The 22,132-nt window shown below is 46.6% G+C and overlaps 1 protein-coding gene across 1 annotated transcript in view; it reads left to right on the top strand.

The window, feature by feature from the left end:
* Positions 1 to 7,329: 7,329 nt before the first annotated feature.
* The window catches only part of Cybrd1 (cytochrome b reductase 1), a 31,036-nt gene continuing 16,233 nt past the window's right edge, over positions 7,330 to 22,132 (top strand). The window contains exon 1 of the mRNA XM_050122171.1: positions 7,330 to 7,698. Within this exon, the coding sequence (XP_049978128.1) occupies positions 7,512 to 7,698 (187 nt within the window). The 5' untranslated portion in view covers positions 7,330 to 7,511. The remainder of the gene's footprint in view (positions 7,699 to 22,132) is intronic.

Below are 22,132 nucleotides of genomic sequence, written 5' to 3'. Positions count from 1 at the left end.
GACCAAAAATAAATAAATAAATAAATAAATAAATAAATAAATAAATGAAAACACAGTTTGTCTCCTAATGATCAGTGAATTAGCTTTTTTTTCTATTAAATCTTTCTATAACACTATACTAATAATGTATTGGGGAAAGGATATTAACCAGCAGGCTGGTGTGGGACAAGGGTGTCTCACAATCCTTTTGAACAGGACATCAAGGTTCTAGGACCTCTCAGTGGGCCCTGCCTTATGAATATCCATTTTACCCCTAAAAGCACTGTCCTGGGGACCAAGCCTTTTTTTTCTGGGGGTGGGGGTACTCTGTCCATACTCAAATCAATTACAGCAAAGTCTATCTAGCACCAAAGAATAAACACAAAGAACCATTTTATATATGTGACCTATGTCTTTCCACAAAGTATAATCTTATATTGTGAATATGCTCATGACTCATGTCGAAGGTCCCCAGTTGGTTGATCCAGTCAATCATGGAAAGTTGATTAGATCACAAGGATTTCTGACTCAGTGGTTTAATCCCTTGGTGGATTCAAAATACAATGGCGTATTGGGAGGTGGCAAGTCTGAGTGTTGGGACACGGAGGTGTCAGGGAAGCAAAGGGCCCAGGCAGAAGGAAAACTAGCAAAATCAAGGCGCCCACAACAAACAGCCCAACTGCAGCTGTGGCCAGGACATGCTGTGCTGACGGAGCTTCGTTCAGACTGCCCATAAATAAAAATTAAGCAATGGAGAGATGGACTTGTTCTTCCTTTGGGAGTTTGAGTCAGGAGAACCCAGATTCCACAGCCTTGCTGGGCTGAGAAGACAGAAGGCGTTTCTAGGCTGGCTTTCGAGGATAACTAGCAAATGGTTCAAGTGTTGTTCACACTCCTACTACACCAGGATGACCTCGTAAGATTCGAATCTGACTTAGCTGGTTGCCTTCCTTGGCTGGCAGGTCCACCTGTCCACTTCATATATTTAAAGGCAGAAATAAACCTTACGAGTTATTTTACACAAAGCTTCCGGCGATTTGTGTGCCATGGACTCCTTTGGAGCTAATAAGGCCTCTCCCTCCGTCTGTTGTTTCTAAACGCATTAAGAGTCTCAAACCCAAAGCCCTAGGAAACCGGGCGATGGTGGCACACGCCTTTAATCCCAGCACTCGGGAGGCGGAGGCAGGCGGATCTCTGTGAGTTCGAGACCAGCCTGGTCTACAAGAGCTAGTTCCAGGACAGGATCCAAAGCTACAGAGAAACCCTGTCTCGAAAAACCAAAAAAAAAAAAAAAAAAAAAAGTGATCGCTAACGTTCTGAAGATAAAAACACATTTGTTCTGTAGTAAAGTGTCTGTTGGCATCGATTCAATGAGAAGATCTGATTGCAGTTCTCGGCAGTAACTAGTGTTACTTCGAAAAAAAAGGATGACTTCAGATGATGTCTGTGAAAATTCTATGACATTAAAGTATCAATTGTAGCTAAGTGATCGCTACTGTGAATCCAAGTGTCATCCACCCATGCGGTTAGAGATGATGCTCAGATTCATTCAGTGGCTAATGAAAATGAAAATGCTGTTTTGCCCATCTGTGTTTTGTTCACATTCACCCGGTTAGGACCCTAAATAACACTAAAACTATTCTGTCACTAGTTAGCAAATTACAGCCCAGTTTTTGGATCCCTGTGCATGTCACAGCCGCCTAGCAACAAGTTCAAGTGCCTGGTTCCAAACGGCTTCCTGATGTCTGCCTGTAACCTCAAGGACCCAGGCTCAGACAGAAAGGACATGTAAATAGTAAATGACGGGAACCAAGTTATTCTGGAGCAAAAGTATAGTTTGGAGGACGAGGGAGCTAGCTTAGCACTGTCACTTGCTAAACACTTGCCTCACCAACATGAAGACCTGAGTCCATACCTGGTACCCACAGAGAAAAAGCCAAAGGCAAACATGATACACTTTCAATCCCAGCACATTTGAGACAGATTCAGGTGGATCTCTGTGAGTTCAAGGCTAGTCTGATCTAGAGAGCCAGTTCCAGGCCAGCCAGAACCACACAATGAGACCCTATCTCAAACATTAAAATAAAATAAAACATGAAACATGCTAGTTTGTAATCCCAGCCCTGGGGAGGCAGAAAGGGCAGGTCCCTGGGGCTCACAAGACAACCATCTCCAACTGACCAGTGATCTCCAGGTTCCAGTGAGAGACTGTCTCAAAATACAACAGGAGGGCTCTGAAGAGCTAGTGAAGACTGGATTAGAACAGTTAATTTTCTCTTTAAAAAGACACTCATCTACCAACAAAGATACAATTAGTCTTCCCAAGATCTAGTAAGATAAGTTTAAAGTATTCGCCTGTAATTTTGTTTAGAAAATACCTAACATCTCTCTGGAAACAGCAAGATGGATCAATGGGTAAAGGAGCCCAGCCTAATCCCAGGACCCACATGGTAGAAGAGAGTACTGACTTCCACAGCTATCCTCTGATCTCTCTCTCTCTCTCTCTCTCTCTCTCTCTCTCTCTCTCTCTCTCTCTCCCTCACCTTTATTCCCTCCTTCCCTCCCCCCCTCTCTCTCTCTCTCTCTCTCTCTCTCTCTCTCTCTCTCTCTCTCTCTCTCTCTCTCTCACACACACACACACACACACACACACTCACAAACAAAATAAGTAAATTTTGTGAAAGGGAGAGAGAGCCTCTCTGTTCTATAGCCGGAGTTCCTTCCCATACTCCCATGATCCTTTCACACTTCACTAAGGCCCTGAGGCCTATGAGGCCAGCTTCTGGAAATCTGTTTCTGAGGTGTGCTCCCTACGAAAGCCCTTTAAAAATGCATGGTTGATGGGAGGATTATCATTAGAATACCTACTTCTGTTATTATAAAGTAGACCAGAAAGGCCCCAATAAAAACCTGCACAGGTAGCCGAGGTTTGGAATTATACTTAATTGCACGGCCCCATTTCTTACACAGTTAGTTCCACCCACACAGCCCGATGGTCTTATAAAACTTGTTTTGTGTGTGTGAGCTTGATTATAAGAAACATATTTCGGGGCGTTCTAACCCTTGCTAACTCCGGGCTTTAGGCTCTGACTTCCTCAGTCTGTCAGCACGAATGTGCTTTTAAACACTCTCTGTCAGCAACTGTTCCAAGCTGTGTTAGCTCTATTTTCTTATTTTCGGTCTTATTCATCTCTGGAATGTGGTGTGCCTTGTGGACCCAGGGAGTCACCCTCCCAGGGTAAACTAATTCCCGGAGATAACCCACCTTCCTGTCTTTGATATGCCTCCTATGATGAAAGCATAGTCGTCCCATTAGCAGGGTTGCAGCTTTGTGCTTTTAAAACATTAATCCTTGTATTTCATTAAGGAGCCTTTGACCACTTCTCGGGCTTGGCTTGCCTCACTAATCCCAGTTTCAGCTGTGAGTCACTCACTTGACCTTGGACTGGTGAAAGGGACGTTTCTCTCTCTCTCTCTCTCTCTCTCTCTCTCTCTCTCTCTCTCTCTCTCTCTCGTCTCTGTCTCTCTCTCTGTCTCTCTCTCTCTTAGTCCTGGACATCGAATTCCCAGGACCTCACAAATTCTAGGCAGGTCCTCTACTTCTGTCAGTACTGAAGACAACTTTCTGGTCCCCACATCTCTAGGAAGAAGGGAAGAAATTGTGATTGCGTCTTTGATTTTTGTCCCACTGAACATGTCTGTCCACTCACAAGAAGAGCGTGAGCTGTCCATCACGGGCGAAACACTAGGCCAACTCGCTGGGGGAGAGACTGATCCTGGTTCTCAGTTCTTTATTCCACTCCTCATATAACTTGACATTTTTATTTACTTATTTTTGCGTGCACAGGGGCTGGGGGTGCACCTGTGTCCCGTGTGCACATGGGGAGGCCAGCGGATAACTGCAAAGAGTCTGCTCTCCTTTTCCACCAAGTGGGTTCCAGGGATGGAAGGTGACTGGGGTGAGACTCGGGTCGCAGATCAGGATTTCCCCGTTCATCTTAGTCAGGGTCCATCAGGAAACACCGAGTTCACATGAAGGATTTATTGTGAGAAGGTGGAGTAAACTGAGTATTTTCTGAGGGGCAAACAGACTGAAGGCGACCCAGCAAGTCAGATGAGAACCAGAGACGAGCGACTTCAGGAAGTGGAAGCCTGAGGAGACGAAGGGGCGTGGCTGAGCAGCGCCACTCCCGTGAGACCCACAGCTACAGAAGAGAGCCTATCAGAACGTTCCAGCAGAAAGGAAGATGAAGAAGAAAATGACCCGACAAAGAGACATGGTGGGGCTAATTGGTTCACTGGCTTTCCTTCCTACCCTTAACCTGCCAACAGCATCCATCCACCAAACCCAAATGGAGGCCACGGGACAAGGAAAGCTGTAGACCAGCACTTCTCAGCCTGTGGGTCCCGACCCCTTTGGGGGTCGAATGACCCTTTCCAGGGGTCACCTAAGACCATCGGGAAACAGAGATATTTATATTATGACTCATAACAGTAGCAAAATTACAGTTATGAAGTAGCAACAACAATAATTTTCTGGTTGTGGGTCCCCACAACTTGAGGAACGGTAGGTATTAAAGGGTCACAGCATGAGGAACGTTGAGGATCTCTCTGTAAACTAAAGCCTTCTGGACACAGGCAAGGCCAAGGGTTGAGAAAGGAGGAGCGAATAGGCCAGTCAGCACGGTCAACAGATGGGAACGTAAAAATAGGTCTACTTATGCCAAAAGGAAACCGCCATGTTTTTGGTTGAGGATAACGGACACCTTACACACAAGAAGAAACGCGCCATCATGCTCGGGCCTCCTGCTCGCTGCTCTGTGCCCTGGGGAGCTGACCTGCAGGAACTGCCTCACAGCTTCTGATATCTGGTTAGGCTCTGCTTAGCCACTGGAGGACCACTCTGGAGAAGACGGGCAGGGAGGGTAAAGGTGGAATAGTTGCCTCTCGTCCGGTCTTTTCCTTTGAGGGCCCCCTGCAAGCTGGCTGCTCCTCTCACACAAGGCTGCCTGCCCTCTCAGCTTTCTCTCTGGACTCCAGGAAGCCTCTCTGCTACAGGCATGGGGCAGTGTGATAGCTTCCCACGCCCTGCTCACAAGTGTCGGTCATCCCGTTCATTGTCAAATTACTCCATTTGAATATGCTGCCCGGTCTCTGTCAAGACCCTGATAGACGCGTGCAGCACCTAAAACACGGTTACTGAGTAACTCCTACATGCCAAAGAAGACAAAAGGGCAGTCTGGAGAGCAGAGATTATGTCTCATCTTTGTAAGGGGTGTAGAGGCACTGAATGGGGTGTGGCTGGGAGGAGCACAGTGTGGGGTCTGGAAGGACTGGAGGGTTTCTTGGAAGAGGCGGAGGTCAGGGAAATGTAGAAGAGAAATGGATAAGGGAGCTCTCAGGCAGATCCGAGAGAGAGATTTACAGCCAACAACATCCAGGGTCCGTCAGATTGTGGCCACTGATGATGTAGGGTTAGGCTGAGCTAGACCATTGATAGGAAGCCATGAACTGAAGATATAGCTCCTGTCCTTCCATTTGCTTAATCTCCTTTTACCAAAGGAAAAATAACCACATGGCTATAAGCCACAGTCTCAAACTTGTACCCGTTAATTCAGCCCTATTACTGGGTTTTGGGTATTGACACTACACTTTTTTGGTTTAAAAACCTTTATTTAAAACTCATACAATATTTTAGGAGCTGGAGAGTTGGCTCAGCTGGTAAACACAGTGACTGCTTTTCCAGAGGACCAGGGTTCATTTCCCAGCACCCACATGGAGGTTTACAGCCGTTTGTAACTTACAGTCCAAGGGAATCCAATGCCCTCTTCTGGCCTCTGTGGGTATTGCATGCATGTGGAACCCAGATCTATGCAGGCAAAATTCTCATACATATAAAAATAAATATATCCAAATAAGAAAATCTTTAAAATAATTTTTATGTTTTCTTATTATTTTAAATTTTAAGCATCTATTGTGTGTGTGTGTGTGTTCTGTGAGCATCACAGTCAGAGAACAACTTGCAGAAGTCGGTTTTCTCTTTTTTCTGGGGACCACACTCAGGTTATCAAACTTGGTGACAAGTGCCTTTATCCACTGAGCCCATCTCACCAGCCCTTAAAACATGGCTTTGAAAAATCATTTCTTGATATGCAAGCGCGAGCGTGTGTGTGTGTGTGTGCGTGCGCACACACACACACACACATGCTGCAGGTTTTTTTAAGGTCTTCAGGGGCTAGAGTGAGCATTCGAACTGCATTTCACATCATCTGCATTTTACAACAACTGCATTTACATCTGGATGCCTCAGCATCCAGACCCTTTTCCTCTGATAGTAATGCATAATGCTTACACATATTCTGGTCCTGCCTAGAAGGGCAGGTCTCTTCATTAAGTAAGGTATGTCATAAGCGGAGGTGTAAGGTTTGGATTCACGTTAGTTTGGGCAGGCGGACATCTTTTAAATCCATCTTACCACACTCTAGTCCAGGTCAGCCCCTCTCTCTCTCTCTCTCTCTCTCTCTCTCTCTCTCTCTCTCTCTCTCTCTCTCTCTCTCTCTCTCTCTCTCTCACTATTGAGATCCGGTAGCATGTATTTTAGACTGGCTTTGAATTCTCTTTGTAACTGGGGATGTTATTAAACTTCTGATCCTCCTGCCTCCACTTTCCCAGTGGTAAGATTGCGGGTGTGCACCGCGCACCCCGTTTATTCGGCTCTAAGAACTGCCCCCAGATCTTCGTGTATGCTAGGCAAACTTTCCGCCGACTCGGCTGCGCTTTCAGCCTCCTTTCTCCTCTCTTTTGATTTTGAGCAAGGTTTCTGTAGCCAGGCTGGTCTGGAACTCACTGTATAGCCTAGACAGATTTTACAATTGCGGATATCTTCTTGCCTCAGCCTTCGGAGTGTTGGGATCACAGGAGAACTCCACTACCGATCTTGGCTCTACAGATGCTTCTTTACTCGGTGAGGCCAAGTCCACTGCTACCTACACCAGCTATCCAAGTTCTTTCTCTCCATCCTCTGGGGGTCAGGATCTTCATTAACTAAACGGCCTTAACCGCATCCAAAGGATTGCTCCCTCTCTGGTAACAAAGAGCGTGTGCCGCTGCCGCCCACACAAATAAGGAATCAAGGCGGGAAGAGTTCAAGGGAAGTGCTAGACTTGAGCTCCAAGCAGCTCTCCCGGTTAGGAACCGACCGAGGCCTGACTCACCCCGGGGGGTCGGATGCTTAGCCAGGTAGCAGCCACCGCAGTCAGAGCTCTCGGCGGCCGCGTGACTAGGGTGTGTGTGTGTGTGTGTGTGTGTGTGTGTGTGTGTGTGTGTGTGTATGGGAGGGGGTGTGCCGCCTCAGAGCTCGCTGCACCCCCGGGAGGCCCCACAGCCTGTTACCCCGAGAAAGCTCCTCCCCCTCGGGCGGAGACGGCGCCAAGGAGTCGCCGCCCCGGCCCCGCCGCCGGACCAGTACCCGGAGTCCGCGGAAGCGCCGAGTTCTTCCTCAGTCTGTAGCGGAGCATGGGGTGCTGACGGCCATGGAGGGCTACCGGGGCTTCCTGGGGCTGTTGGTGTCCGCGCTGCTCGTGGGCTTCCTGTCCGTGCTCTTCGTGCTTGTCTGGGTCCTGCACTACCGAGAGGGGCTTGGCTGGGACGGCGGAGCGCTCGAGTTTAACTGGCACCCGGTGCTCGCAGTGACCGGCTTCGTCTTCATCCAGGGCATCGGTACTGGGGCCCTCGAGGGGGAGTGGCGGGGTCACAGCGCGATGGAGACCGCGACGCCATCGGGGATTCCGATGAATGCCTGAAACTAGAGAAAGTTACTCGTGTGGGTGGGGAGGGCCTGCGCAGCCACGGGCTCGGAACCGCTGTTTTGTCGAGGCCTGCCCTTGAACTTGAGGTCTCAGAGGCAGAGAGGTAGGCGGGGAGCTCGGACGCCCGCACAGCATCCTCAGCTGGAGCCGGAGGAGTCCTCTCCTCCACCCTCTCTCCTAGTCCATTCCTCCCGAGCACCGGGCGCCTCAAGCACTCACGGCTGCTGCCTGGCTTCGCTCCACTTGTTGATGTGGCTAAAGTTCCGTGGCGGAGTTTCTTTTGGGCCCGCGGCCCCAAATCTGGGTGGGAGATGCGAGCAGGGCGTGGCCCCGAGGGATGACTGACCGCCCCCGATCCGGTTTGCAGGCTGAGTAGGGCAGCATGGACCCGCCGGTTTCCGTGTGTGTGTGTGTGTGTGTGTGTGTGTGTGTTGCTGTGCAAATGCCACTTAACTGTCACCTTCAGCCAATGTGGCGCGGCACAATTGCACTTTTCCAAAAGGTGGTGACTGCGAATGCACTCAGAAAAGCAAAGCAGTTATGCTGGGGTTAGTTCGCAGAAACTAGTGGAGAGGCTCAGAACAGGTTCCAACGGGCTGGAACTTCCAGCCTGGGCTTTGAACAAGTCACCTCGTCACTAATATTGGAATTCCCACAAACAAGCAAACACAGAGAAGCGCTGGTTTCGCTCCTAAAAAAAATGTTTCTGTCTTTGTCGTTGCACCACCCGCTCCCACCCCCTACCCCCCACCCCTTACGCTTTAAAGCGAAGCTACAGCCTCCAGCAAGTGTGGCCAGCCTTCTTCCACGGAAATACTAACGCTCAGCCTACCGAGGCTTCTCTAGTGTGAGGTCAGCATCCCAACCATTTCCGTGCACAGTTCCCAGCTGTTTGGCCACCACCCTAAATTGAGGAAAACATATCCAAGTTCCAAGGTTCCAGCCACCAGAAACACTCTTCCCTTCCTGGTGGAGCCCTTTGGTTTGGCCAGAGCTGTTAATACCTTCTGTTTAATCAAGTAGTCCCAAACATCTCTTCCCGGCTTCCATCCACCCAACAGCCCTGGATACCGGGAAACCCTTCAGTGACCTGGACTGTATTCTGTAGTTGCGGGTGAGGAAAAGGCAGCGTGTGTTGCCTGACATACCCAAGAGAAGACCGTTGCAGAGGCACTAGCTTTATCGAGCCTTTTCTCTGTCTGCACTAGATGCATCATTTAAGAATAAACAGTCGCGGAGGCGTTAAAGTCCCCGAGGAAATAGGAGCTCTTCCAACACCTTATTTTCCACGGTTGCCCCCGAACGCTTTTCACTCGTTCTGCTTTTATGGCAATATGCCCGGTTTCTGAAAAGTGGTCTTTTAAAGAAATCAAAACTTCATCTAAAATACACTTTGAGACGCTCCATTCATGTTGGAATCCATTTTACTCTTTCCCTAAAAGGATTTCTATTTTCTGGAAACTTCGGACTATAAAGTACGTACTTTGGGGTAAAAACATGTGTGTGGAGATCGTGGAAATTTTCATCTGCCGTTCTTAGTCAAGGCTCTTCTAAGCTTGGTCAGTTTATTTGTGCTGATGGTCCACTGTCCGTCAAGGTTACCAATCCTGTTTACAAGGATCCAGGGTTCGCTACCGGTATTAACCACACAATGCAGTCAGCAAACGTAAACTAGCCTTTGTCATCCATGCAAACACATGCAGTGTTCTTACTAGTTCTTCTGCACCGTGGCCCACAATACTCCCTAGCCCAGCAGTAGGAAGACTGCACTGCAAAGAACAAACACAGATGCTCCTCTGTTTAGAATGGTCTTGGATCCCCAGTAAATCCACTGGGAGTCGCAAGTTGAGGGTGCATTTACTACACCTAACTCATGGCTTAGCCACTGTACCCTGAAGAGTGTTGCTGTTCATGTCCTTGTGGTTGAGTGGCTGGCTCTTTGCCACTGCCCAGATCAAAATCAGAGTAGATAGAGCAAACAAAGCACAGTACAAAAAGCCAGGGGGCTTTCATGCCACTGTGAAGTCAGAAACTATTGACCATCCTAAATCCTCTAGGGACAGCTGAAGTTGACTTTAGAGGCAGTGAGAGAAACATGGGTCAAAGACTAGTCATGTTGCCACAGGGTGTTTTACTGCCTCATGGGCAGGCATTCTATGCTATAAGATGTTTTATTTCTAATGGAAAATGTGAGGTGAGTTATTCTGTAACGTGGATATTTGGAAACGATGTGGGGATGTCACTACTTTAAGTTTAAAATATTTTACATATGCACCTAGCAAACAGTAAATAGTATTTGAAACTGTTAAGAATAAGGACAGGTCCTTTGGAACCTTTATGAGTGGAATAAGCTGAAGGAAGGAGCTACAAAGAGGGGGCTGGAGAGATGGCTCAGCTGCTAGAGCACTGGCTGCTCTTCCAAAGGACCTGGGCTCAACTCCCAACACCCACTGGTGACTCCCAATCATCTGGGACTCCAGTTACAGGAGATCCTAACCCTCTTCTGACCTCCATGGGCTGCAGGCATGCATGTAGTACAAGTACACACATGCAGGCAAAATACACATAAAAAAAAAAAAGAAGCCATAAGGTAAATCTCTTTCTTCTGTCCCCTACACATACCAGATATACTTTGGGAAATGTATGTATCCCTAAAGTACAATAGATTACGGGAGGTCTGAAACAAACAAACAAACAACACTTGCTATGGTGTTCAGCTTGCCTGAGTTTCTGTGCTCAAGGGATCTTATTGTTAGAGCAATGCAAGTCCTGGGACTACAGATGTGTGCCACCAACTGCCAGAGCATGCCACCGACTACAGGTGCATGCCAGTGACTACAGGTACGTGCCACTGACTACAGGTGCGTGTCACCGACTACAGGTGCATGCCACCAACTGCAAGAGCATGCCACCAACTACAGGTGTGTGCCACCGACTGCAGGTGTGCACCACTTACTACAGGTGTGTGCTACCGACTACAGGTGCGTGCCACCGACTACAGGTGTGTGCCACCGACTGCAGGTGTGCACCACTTACTACAGGTGCGTGCCACCAACTACAGGTGTGTGCCACCAACTGCAGGTGTGTACCACTTACTACAGGTGTGTGCCACTGACTGCAGGTATGTGGCACCAACTACAAGTGCATATTACCGACTACAGGTGTGTGCCAACAATTATGGGTGCACGCCACAAACTGCAGGTGTGTGCCACCAACTACAGGTGCATGCCACCAACTACAGGAGTGTGCCACCACTCTCTGCTAAATAAAATCTCCAACTAATGGGAAATCCAGCCATACTCTGACCAGAATGAGGAAGAGTCGAGAAGAGGCTTTGTGTGTCTCTAAAAACAAACGCTTCCTATGCAATAAATACACTGCGGGGAACTTGGAGAAATGGCCGTTGTGAAGAAGGGCGCAGAGTAAACAATCGAAAGCATTCCAAGTGGCAGCTGACCTTTGTAAAGGTTCAGCATGCTGGAATGGATTCTTCAGTGAAAAGTGGAAAGTTCAGGTGTCTCCACTAATGAAAAGAAGCCTTGGCAACTCTACACTCCTTCCTTTCTGTGTGTGCAGCTCCTTCTGTGACAGAAGCTGAAGGGGAGAGAAATTATATAGCACGGCGATCTCAGGTTGGTTTCTGTGAGAGAATTTAACTACATTCAAGAGCATTTAAAAGACTAACGGAAAGAGAGAGCGGTTATTAGAGGCAGTTGAAATATCCCTCCTCAAGAAGCTCTAAGTGACCAAATTCCGAGATCACTTAAATATATTTGAAAAGGCTCATGGACTAAACCCTGGCAAAGAAGATAATGGTGAAAGTCCCCGGATGACTTCCCCAAGAGTCCTGGGGGAGAAGCCTTGATAACAAAGTCTCCCAGCTTCTGGGAACTGGGGGTTTTTACAGAGCGTGAAGGGACAGCCCAAAGTACCTCAAAACATGTTTTTGTTTCAAAAACCACATGCGAATCACTTAATAATGGAACCAATAGAGTGCTTTAAATACAATTATTTTGCTCCTGCTGGATCCTTGGTGCCTAGAAGTGAGTGATAAATCAGTCATTTTTTTCCAGATTTTTCCCCCCTGTGGCATTAGTGAACCCAGGGTTTGTTCTTGCTGGGCAAATGCTCTACTACTGAGCTGCATTCCAAGCCTCTGCTTAGAATATTTATTAGAAATATCCCTTTTTCTGGGCCGGGAACAAATCCAGGCTTTAATACATGCCACTCAAGTGCTTTGCCGCCGAGCTATCCGCCTGGCAATAAATAACGGCTGAGTGAGTTACTCCTGTCTCATCATTAAATTGTTAGTAACAGAACACAATTTTATAGCCTCCCATTTGTAATGATAGTAATAATGACAACAGCATCTAAAGTAAAAGCTCCATCCCTGTCGCCTAGTCATTGTTCAGTAGTTTAGCAACACCACTTAGCCAAAGCCCGGGAAGGAAGGAGTCCCGTCAGAATGGGTAAGTCTCTTTCTTCCCAGGCTCCTTGGCCGAGAGCCTCTGACTACCTGAGTGCTCTCTGTGCTCCTCTCTCCTTGCCTGCACAACTGCCCGGCACTTCCCATCAACCCACCCACTTCAGCGCTGCTCGTTTCTTCCCCCGTTGGCTTAGCTCCAATCTTTTATATCTGGCATCTTTTAAAAACCCTTACCCTGAGTTACAGACCTAAACAGAGAACTCTCAGCAGAGAAATCGAAAATGGCCAAAAGACACTTAAGGAAATACTCAATGTCCTTAGTCATCAGAGAAATGCAAATCAAAACAGAAACTCTGAGATCCCATCTTACACCTGTAAGAATGGCCAAGATCAAAAACACTGATGACAACTTATGCTGGAGAGGTTGTGGGGTAAAGGGAACACTCCTGCATTGCTGGTGGGAGGGCAAACTGGTGCGGCCCCTTTGGATGTCAGTGTGGCAATTTCTCAGAAAATTAGGAAAAAAACCTTCCTCAGACCCAGCAATACCACTTTCGGTATATACCCAAAGGATGCTCAACTTTACCACAAGGACATATGCTCAACTATGTTCATAGCAGCATTGTTTGTCATAGCCAGAACCTGGAAACAATCTAAATGGCCCTCCACAGAAGAATGGATAAGGAAAATGTGGTACATTTACACAGTGGAGTACTACACAGCAGAAAAAAATAATGACAGCTTGAATTTTGCAGGCAAATGGATGGAGCTAGAAAACATCATTTTGAGTGAGGTAACCAGACCCAGAAAGACAAATATCATATGTACTCACCCATAAGTGGTTTTTAGACATAAAGCGAAGAAAATCAGCCTACAGTTCACAATCCTAGAGAACCTAAACAACAATGAGGACCCTAAGAGAGACATCTAATCTACATGGGAAGTAGAAAAAGACAAAATCACCTGAGTAAATTGGGAGCATGGGGACCATGGGAGAGGATAGAAGGGGAGGGGAGAGGAAGGGAGGGGAGCAGAGAAAAATGTGTAGCTCAATAAAATCAGTAAAAAAACAGAACAAAAAAAACACCCACCCTTGGGGGCTGGCTGAATGGCTCAGTGGTTAGGAGCATCTATTGCTCCTATAGAGGACCTGTGCTCATATCTTAGCACCCACATGGTGATTCACAACCATCTGTAACTCCAGTTTCACAAGACCCAACACCCTGTTCTGGCCTCTGAGGGGACCAGGCCCATATGTAGTACACATACGCACATGCAGGTAAAACACTCCCCCACATAAAGTAACCAAGGAGCTAAGTAAATAAACCCTGAACACAAAACCCCAGCACCGTGGGCTCTCCCTTCTCTCCTGGCCACTGCCTCACTTTCCCGGGTATCCGTCCATAGAACTGAAATGTGTGTCATTACGGCAGTCTATGTATGATTCCTTTCCCCTCCCCTTTCTAGACTTTCTCCAGTCAATCATTTCAGAGACCTCTGGAGCCACCGCTGCAGGAGACCGGCTGGCTCCGTAGGGTAGGAACCGGAGATTACAGTTCTTCTCAACAGGCACCCAGGAAGCGACAGTCCCTGGAAGCTGTCGTTAGCCACACGCTCCTTTTCCCAGGGGACAGCACAGATACTAGGGGAGCATCCCTGTGCTGGAGGGATCAGGATCCCCTCACACCCCACCAGGAACCAGCATCTTCATGATCCCTGCGAGGGTCTTACGGTGGTTAAAAAATGGCTTCCAAAATATAAATCCAAATCCTAATCCCAGGTACTGAGAATATGCCTCATTTGAAAATCGGATGTTTGCAGATGTAATTAAGGCCCTCAAGCGAGATTATCGTTGGCTGAGGATAGGCTACACACTTGGTTACTGGCTTCCCTTCTAGAGGAAGGGGAAGGAGGTTAGAGACAAAGTCTCAGAGGGAAGGCCGTGGGGGGATAGGGCCAGAGATTGGCCTGCTGTGTCTGCAAGCTGGGGAGCATCATAAACCATGGGTAGCTTGCTAAGAGACAAGCTGCTACAAGAAAATGTTGCAATGCGCTCTTTCCCTGATCCTCCAGAGGAACCAACCTGGGCAACACCTTGATCATGAATTCCTGCCCTTCAGATCTGAGGGGGAAAAATGTTGTAAATTACACCTATTATTTGTGTGTGTGTGTGGACTCGTGCACAGAGAGGTCAGAGAACATCTCATGGGAGTTAGCTCAGATATTGAACTCGGGAGATCAGGCTTGGCTGCAGGCTCCTTTAGCCACTGGTCCACGTTGCTGGTCCAGATTTTGGTTCTTCTTCTTTTGTAATTATTTATTTTATGTATGTGAGAGTTTTGCATGCCTACATATATGCATTCCATGTGCATGCCTGGTGCCTCAGGAGGTCAGAAGAGGTCTCACATCCCCTGGAACTGGAATTACAGACTCTGTGAGCTGTCCCGTGGGTTCCAGGAACTGAGCCCAGATCCATTGTGAGGGCAGCAAGTGCCCTTAACCACTGAGCCATTTCTGAAGACTCCAAGTTTTGGTTCTTTCAAACTGCTAAGTTTGTGGTAATTCGCCTCGGGAAACAAAGGCAAGATAAAACCATGCCCGCTGCTCTCTGGGAATCCCAAAGTATTGCCATTCTCATCAAGCATTTATGGGGTTTTCATTGTCCCTCAAAGTACAGACATGGATCGCCAGCCGGGGGTTTTTATTATAAGTGGCATTACCTGATGCCTCTGGTAACAAGCGACTCTTTTATGAGGACCGGTAACACCGGGTTACATCCTGCAGCTGCATGGAGAGCCTGCATGGAGAGCTGAGAACCGGCATGCAGAAGCCTGGCATGCAGAAGCTTCCACTTAGCAGCAGCAGAGTGTGACTATGTGGGGATGCCAGCCTGTAGCTGCCAGAGGCACCCATTTCCCCAAGAGAGTGCAGATACTTAAAACCTGGTTCAAGGAGCCTGGAAAGAGACGGCTCAGCGGTTAAGAGCTCTTCTAGATGACCTGAGTTTGGGTCCCAGCAATCTCTCTCATCAGGTTGCCTATACCCACAGCTCCTGAGGGATCCAACTCGTCTGGCCTCTGTGGGCATCCACACTCACTTGCACATGCCCACACATAATTAAAAATAATAGAGAATAGAGAGGTGGCTCCTAGGCTAACAGCCCTGGATGCTCTTCAAGAGTTCAGTTCCCATCCCAGTACCCACATGGCTGCTCCCGGTTGTCTGTAATTCCAGTTCTGGGGCATCCAACACCCTTACATAGATACATACGGGCACGTGAAATAAAAAATAAATAAATAAAATAATAAAAAAGTAAAAATGTCTTAAAAGAAAAAACCTAGTTCAACCTAAAATTAAACAAGTCCATGAAACAACCCCCAACAGTGTGGTGACAAACAAAATTCCCAAGTTCTAATCTGTATCCTCTAGATGCCTTCGACGGTTTCTGTCTGGACTTCCGTTCCTAGCCCAGCTTCGGCAATTTCCCTTTAACCATGACAACTAGAAATCTTTCTCCTGGTGTTTTTCTTTCCCATGGAAACCTCCTTGAAGGATGAGAAGCTAGCGATGACGGTCTTTGCACTTTTCAAAGTTTCCTCTCTTCTTCATTCCGTTTCTTCACGCACTTTCCCGTCCAGTTGACTGGCATTTGTTTGTCTGTTTTTGAGACAGGGTTTCACTTTGTAGCCCTGGTTTCCTGGAACTCACTACATAGACCAAGATGGCCTCAAACTTGCAGTGATCCTCCTGCCTCTGTGTCCGGGGTGCTGGGACAACTGGTGTGTGCCACCATGCCCTGAATTGCGTGCGTGTGTGTGTGTGTGTGTGTGTGTGTGCGCGCGCGCGCGTGTGTATTTTAAGCAGCTGCTGTATGCCAAATCCTGTATAAAACATTAAAATATGAGCAGTGGGCTGGCGACGTAGATCGTTGGTAGAATTTGTTCTTAGCATGTCTTGGGTTCTATCCTTAGTAAAGGAAGAAGGAAGGAAGTTATTTTGTCTTTTCTATAAGTTGTTTCCATTTGATTTAGTTAGCAATGAGTAACATTTTTCTTTTAAAGAATGTATTTTACAACTGTGTGTGGTGGTACATACCTTTTTCATCCCAGCACTCAAAGGGCAGAGGCAGGAGGATCTCTGTGAGTTCAAGGCCAGCCTGGTCTACAGAGTGAGTTCCAGGCCAGTTGAGTGTAGGTTTGCACTGATCCTTTAATGTTTAGAACTGTCTGGGATAATCTGTTCAGCTCCTCATTTGAACAGTCATAAGCCTGGCCATGGTCAATCAACCAGGTTAAATCAGGTGCAGTACTTTATTTAATACAGCCAATTTTCTTTTCTTTTTTTTTTTGTTTTTCGAGACAGGGTTTCTCTGCGGCTTTGGAGCCTGTCCTGGAACTAGCTCTGTAGACCAGGCTGGTCTCGAACTCACAGAGATCTGCCTGCCTCTACCTCCCGAGTGCTGGGATTAAAGGCGTGCGCCACCACCTCCCGGCTTACAGCCAATTTTCTAACACCATATAATACTGATGGACAGGGCTGAAGAGATGGCACAGTGGTTAAGAGTACAGTCTGCTCTTCCAGAGGACTGGGGTTCAATTCCCAGCACCCATGCAGTGGGGTTCACAGCTGCCTGTAATTCCAGTTCCAGAGGATCTAACACTCTCTTCTGGTCTCCTCAGGCACTTCCTGCATGTGGTACACAAATATTCATACAGGCAAACTCTTAATACACATAAAATAAAGATAAGTAAAATATAAAAAAGAAAAAAAAACCTCTTCTCAGTATTAAAAATATCTAGCCAATGGATGAATTCTTCCTGCCCTGATACTTTTCGCACAGTTATTTGCTAGGAGGCGTTTGCCTTTGTGATGATTTCAGACGTCTCACAGCCAGGATGCTGAGCCAAATCCCAGTCATCCACATCATTCTCTGCACTTCAGTTTCTTGGTATTTGGCATGTTGCAAACTTTTGGTTTGTAGCCACTGCAGGATTTTAAAGAGGGCTCTTTGCTTTTCCATTTAAAGCTGAGGCCCTCTGTATAGGACCTGGTAAACTGGATACACAGAGAAATGAGTTCTAGGGATGGGTGATGCTGTTCTGAACATGTCAGAGGGAAAATAATACTTTATTCTAGCGGGAAGGAAAGCGTAAAGGCCCACCGTGTTTAAGGAGACTGCATAAGTGATTTCAAATCCCCATGCGCTTCAGACTCAGTGGCTTACTCTTAACTTACTGTTCAGTGGGCCCAAGAGCAAAAATGCCTTTTTACTTATTTGAAAGCCACATTTGATCTATATGAACTAGCATTTGTGTCTGTAGTGTGGTTTGCCTTGAGATTTTGATCTGTGCATTTTATCAATGTGTATGTGGTATCTATGTGTACACGTATGTGTTGGAGCACCTACATGTGTATGTGCATGTGTGGCTGGAGGTCAACTTCAGGTATCTTTCTCTGCCATTCCCCACCTTATTTTGTGAGATAAGGTCTCTCACTGAACCAGGAACTCACCGATTAGTGTGGATTGGCTGGACAGCAAGCCCCTGGGACCTGCCCCCAACCCCAGTGCCCAGAATAAAGTCCTTATGATTGCACACGAAGCACGTTATCCTGATCCACTCCTCCGCTTCCCAATTTATTCTTTTAAAAGAGGATTTGGGCTGGTGATATGGCTCAGCGTGTAGAGGCGCTTGCAGCCAAGCTTATGAGCTGATCCCCAAATTCCATACGGTGGCAGAACTGACTTCTGAGAGTTGTCCTCCAGCTTGTACACATGCACACACACACATACACACACACACACACACACACACACACACAAATAGAAATTAGAAGAGGACCTGTTGCAACAAAAACTGGTATGTAAGGTACTTTAACATAGCCATTTCATAATACATAATGAAAGATCATGTTGAATGATCGAAATATATTCAAATCTTCAACTATGCCTTACTTTTTTTTTTTTGAGATAGGATCTCATTGTAACTCAATTTGGCCTGGAACTCACTCTGTAGCCCAGGTTAGCCTAACAGTAATCCTCCTGCCTCGACCTCTCAGTGCTGGGAATACAGGTGGGAGCCATCCTGTCCAGCTGTATCTTACTTTTTAAAAATAAAATGGAAAGAGACAGACATGGGTAGCGCACGCCTTTAATCCCAGCACTCGGGAGGCAGAGGCAGGCGGATCTCTGTGAGTTCAAGGCCAGCCTGGTCTACAAAGTGCGTACCAGGAGAGTCAGGGCTACACAGAGAAACCCTGTCTCAAAAACCAAAATAAACAAATAAATAAATAAAATTGAAAAACAAAACAAACATGAGACTCGACTATGTTTTGAGAATGCAGAATTAATTGCTTTTTGTTAATTTTTTTTTCTCTGATACTTTGTGACTTCCCAGTATGTGACAGGCACACGACATGTCTGTAGATCATGTTTCTTCCTTCACGAGTCACAAGGTTTAAGCATAGAAGAACTATGATCGGATATTTTCTATATCTGGAAACTCATCTGCCCCCTAAGTCCTCTGTCCTTACCTGAGCTCAGTTTAACAGACTCAAGCTTTTCACGGGACACACACTTGCACTTGCAGATGGGAGGAGAGCTGGTATCAATCCGGAGATCACCTCCTACAGAATGTCCATTTTCTTATATCCCTCAGTTTCAATTACACAACTAGGCTCTAATAAATTTTCTAGGAACTTGGCTGTATTTCCATCTTAATAGACTTGGGAAGAATCACACGCAATTATGAGCTCCCCCTCCCCTTTCCTCTTGACTGTCTTACAGTACTGTGTCCTCCCACCCATTGCTTTTCCTCGGGAGACTCTCGGAAGTGTCTTTCTCGTGCCTTTCACGTTCCCCTTGTTTCCTGGAGGAAACGGCCCTCCAAGTCAGAGCCACCAGCAGATTCCCTGCATCACACGACTTCTGCCCCCTCTCCTTCCTTCTCACCGAATCTCAAGAATAGAGTCTAGGCTGCTGTGGAGAGCAAGAGCTGGAACCGTCTACTCTCTAGGCAGTTTTCCAGCTGCTAGGAGTAGCTTCCTGTTGAAAAAAATATGTAGTCTGATTTGCTAAGAACACCCTGTTATGCTTAAATTTATGGTATTTTGGATATTTGTATATTTTGGGAAATATGTAAACAGCTTTTGAAAATACAACATTCCCGGCCATCCTTCACTTGTCCAGAGAGCCTTTCGAACATTCTCAGCCATGCAGCAGAGTTTCCGGGCAGCCTGGACAGATGTGGAAAACCCCTTGAGTCAGCCCTGAAGTCCTTCACATCAGCCACCTGTGAAGGGTGGACCCTAACTGGCTATGGAGTTCTCAAGCTTATAAAAACACATGTTTTACTATTAAAACTCTAAGGAATTCTTTTAACCACACAGGAAATAACACACACACACACACACACACACACAAAGCCCCCGTGTCCTGACCACATAGATAACATTCATTAAGATTAGGGACAACATAAGAAAAAAAATTAAGCTAGAACTTATAGCTGATGAGAATCCTAACTGGAGAGGAAGCAATAGAAGAGACAGAAAAGAACCACAAAGACTCAGAAATGATGACTGTCCGGGTCCATTTGGATCGGTGGCAAAAGCACGTATGCCACTTCATGACTGCCTGGAGCCTCCCCCCTAGGAAAATCATCTGAGCTTTGCTGGTAACCACAGCCATCAGTGAAGGGTCAAATATTCTCGGTTGCTGTCACTTCTGGAGAAAGGACGTTAGTGTGCAGCCAGTTTAAAACTACTTACCACCCGAGAGCTGAGGCAGGAGCATTCCTTGAGGTCAGGAGCTCAAGAGCAGCCTGAGGAATAACAGTGAGAGCCTGTTCTAAACAAAGCAACAACCCACAAAACAAACTCACTTTTGCGTGCATGCAGATGGTTTAAAACTCAAGTTTTGAGCCAGGAGGTGGTAGCATGAGGTCGGTTTCAGTTTTATGTTAAGTTTTGGCACGTTCTTCTGTGTCGTCTGTAGTACTGGGAAGAATAAATATCACTGAGTTTTATCTCCAGTGATTTTATGTCTTTCCACAGTGTACATTTTCACTTAACTAATTTTACTATTCTCAGATCATACAGATTGTAAAAGACCTCATTCTGTAGACTAAAGGCCACGGAGTCATGGGGTAGGGGTGTCTACTCCCCATGATTATACGAGGTGTGCCCCTAAATCCGTAAAGGAGAAAAAGCAGGAGGAGAGTGAACTGGTGTTTGAGCTGACGCTAATTTGGTTTCTAGATTTTGGTCAGTTTGCTGGAAGAGCTTTGTGTTCGTTTACTTTCAAAAATGTTGTAGGTCTCTCTCAGAAGTCAGTAGAGCTGGAGAAAGCTGGATCGGGGCAGTTAGTCACATTGATGCCAGTGTTCTGTTTGTGATGTCCCAAGTAAGCAAGATGTCTGGAGGACCTGGAGGGGGAGAGGGTTGGGAGCTTTCTGTATGTGTTCTCAGTTACATGCGAATCTACAGTTAGCTCAAAGTGAGACTTTGGAAGACATTCACGGACCTTCATACTGTGAGGCTGTGTTAGGGTCTAGGACACAGGAGAGAAATAGCAAGACATGGACATGCTGAGATGAACTGAAGTGCCTTGAGCAAGCTGCAGAAGTCTAAGGTATTGTGATACCTGGCTTGAGGAGAGTCACTGAGTCTAGACATAATTAGCCAATGGTTCTCCATGTCCTCATATGACCCATCAACAATAAGCATGATTTTATTATGTTTGTTTAGCCTCTGTGTGTGTATGTATGTGTGGAGGTGTGTGTGCCAGGACACAGAGGTCCAGATTAGAGGACAATTTGTGGGTTCTGGGGATCAAATGCAGGTCATCAGACTTGGTGGCGAGTGCTTTGCCCTTCTGAGCCACCTGACCGGCCCTCAATCAAGATTTTTATAAAGTATCTCCATAAGCATTGACCAGTAAGCAACACTCCCTTGGAGTTTGGGTCAAGAAAAAGAAATGCTGCCCTCTTGGGGGGATCTGTCAGGTGTTGGGACGGGACTGCAGGATGGGACTCGCGGTACCCTACAATGAAACCTTTAGCGAGGCTGCATTCTCATCTGTCTTTGTGGTTTCAGGTGTGTTTCTCCTCTCAGAAGTTTGCATGATCTTAGGGCATTTAAATTTTTTCCTTTAGATTCATTTGTGTGTATGAATGTCTGTTGTATGTATGTATGTGTCTATGTATACATGTATGCGTGTGTGTATGAATGTCTGTTGTATGTATGTATGTATCTATGTATGTATGTGTGTATATGAATGTCTGTTGTATGTACGTACATATGTATGTATATATGTATATGTGTGTATGTGTATATATGTATATGTACCATATACATAGCTGTTACGCAAGGAGGTCAGAAGAGGGTGTCAGATCCACTAAACCGAGCATTACAGACGGTTGTGAGCCACCATGTGGGTGCTGGGAACTGAAGCTGAGCCCGCTGCAAGAGCGGTAAATACTCTTAACCATGAGCCATCTTCCCAACCTAAGACATTTTAATATATCCAAATCATACTGCCTTTTGATGGTGTCAGGTTCCTTTTCCTTACTCCCTGGAATGGAGAAAGTACGTGGCCCACGACTGATGGAGTTGGGCTCATCTTCCACGGAAGCGGTCTTCAGAATTTTCAATCTGTCGCACGTTTCCAAACAGAATCTTCCTGACATGGATCGGATAGGCGGAGAGGGGCACTCTGTTGTCTTCGTGACGAATTAACGAAAGGTTAATTATGTGCTGGTTAATGTGGACACTTAAAATATTTTAAGGCTTTTTGCTGGATTTTAGTATATATGCTGAGAAGTATACATAAAGCGATTCACTGTCTTCAGTGTGTGTCATTCCGCAGTGTGGATCTATAAATGGAGATTGCACTTTCTGTTCCCAGATGCCCAGACCCGAATAA

The sequence above is a fragment of the Alexandromys fortis genome, unplaced genomic scaffold (genome assembly GCF_014885135.2).
Source record: "Alexandromys fortis isolate MF-2015 unplaced genomic scaffold, M_Fortis_MF-2015_v1.1 scaffold_8_9099976_23576923, whole genome shotgun sequence".
NCBI lineage: Eukaryota > Metazoa > Chordata > Mammalia > Rodentia > Cricetidae > Alexandromys > Alexandromys fortis.
Note: the sequence above shows the minus strand (reverse complement) of the source record. Positions and strands in the feature narration are given on the sequence as shown.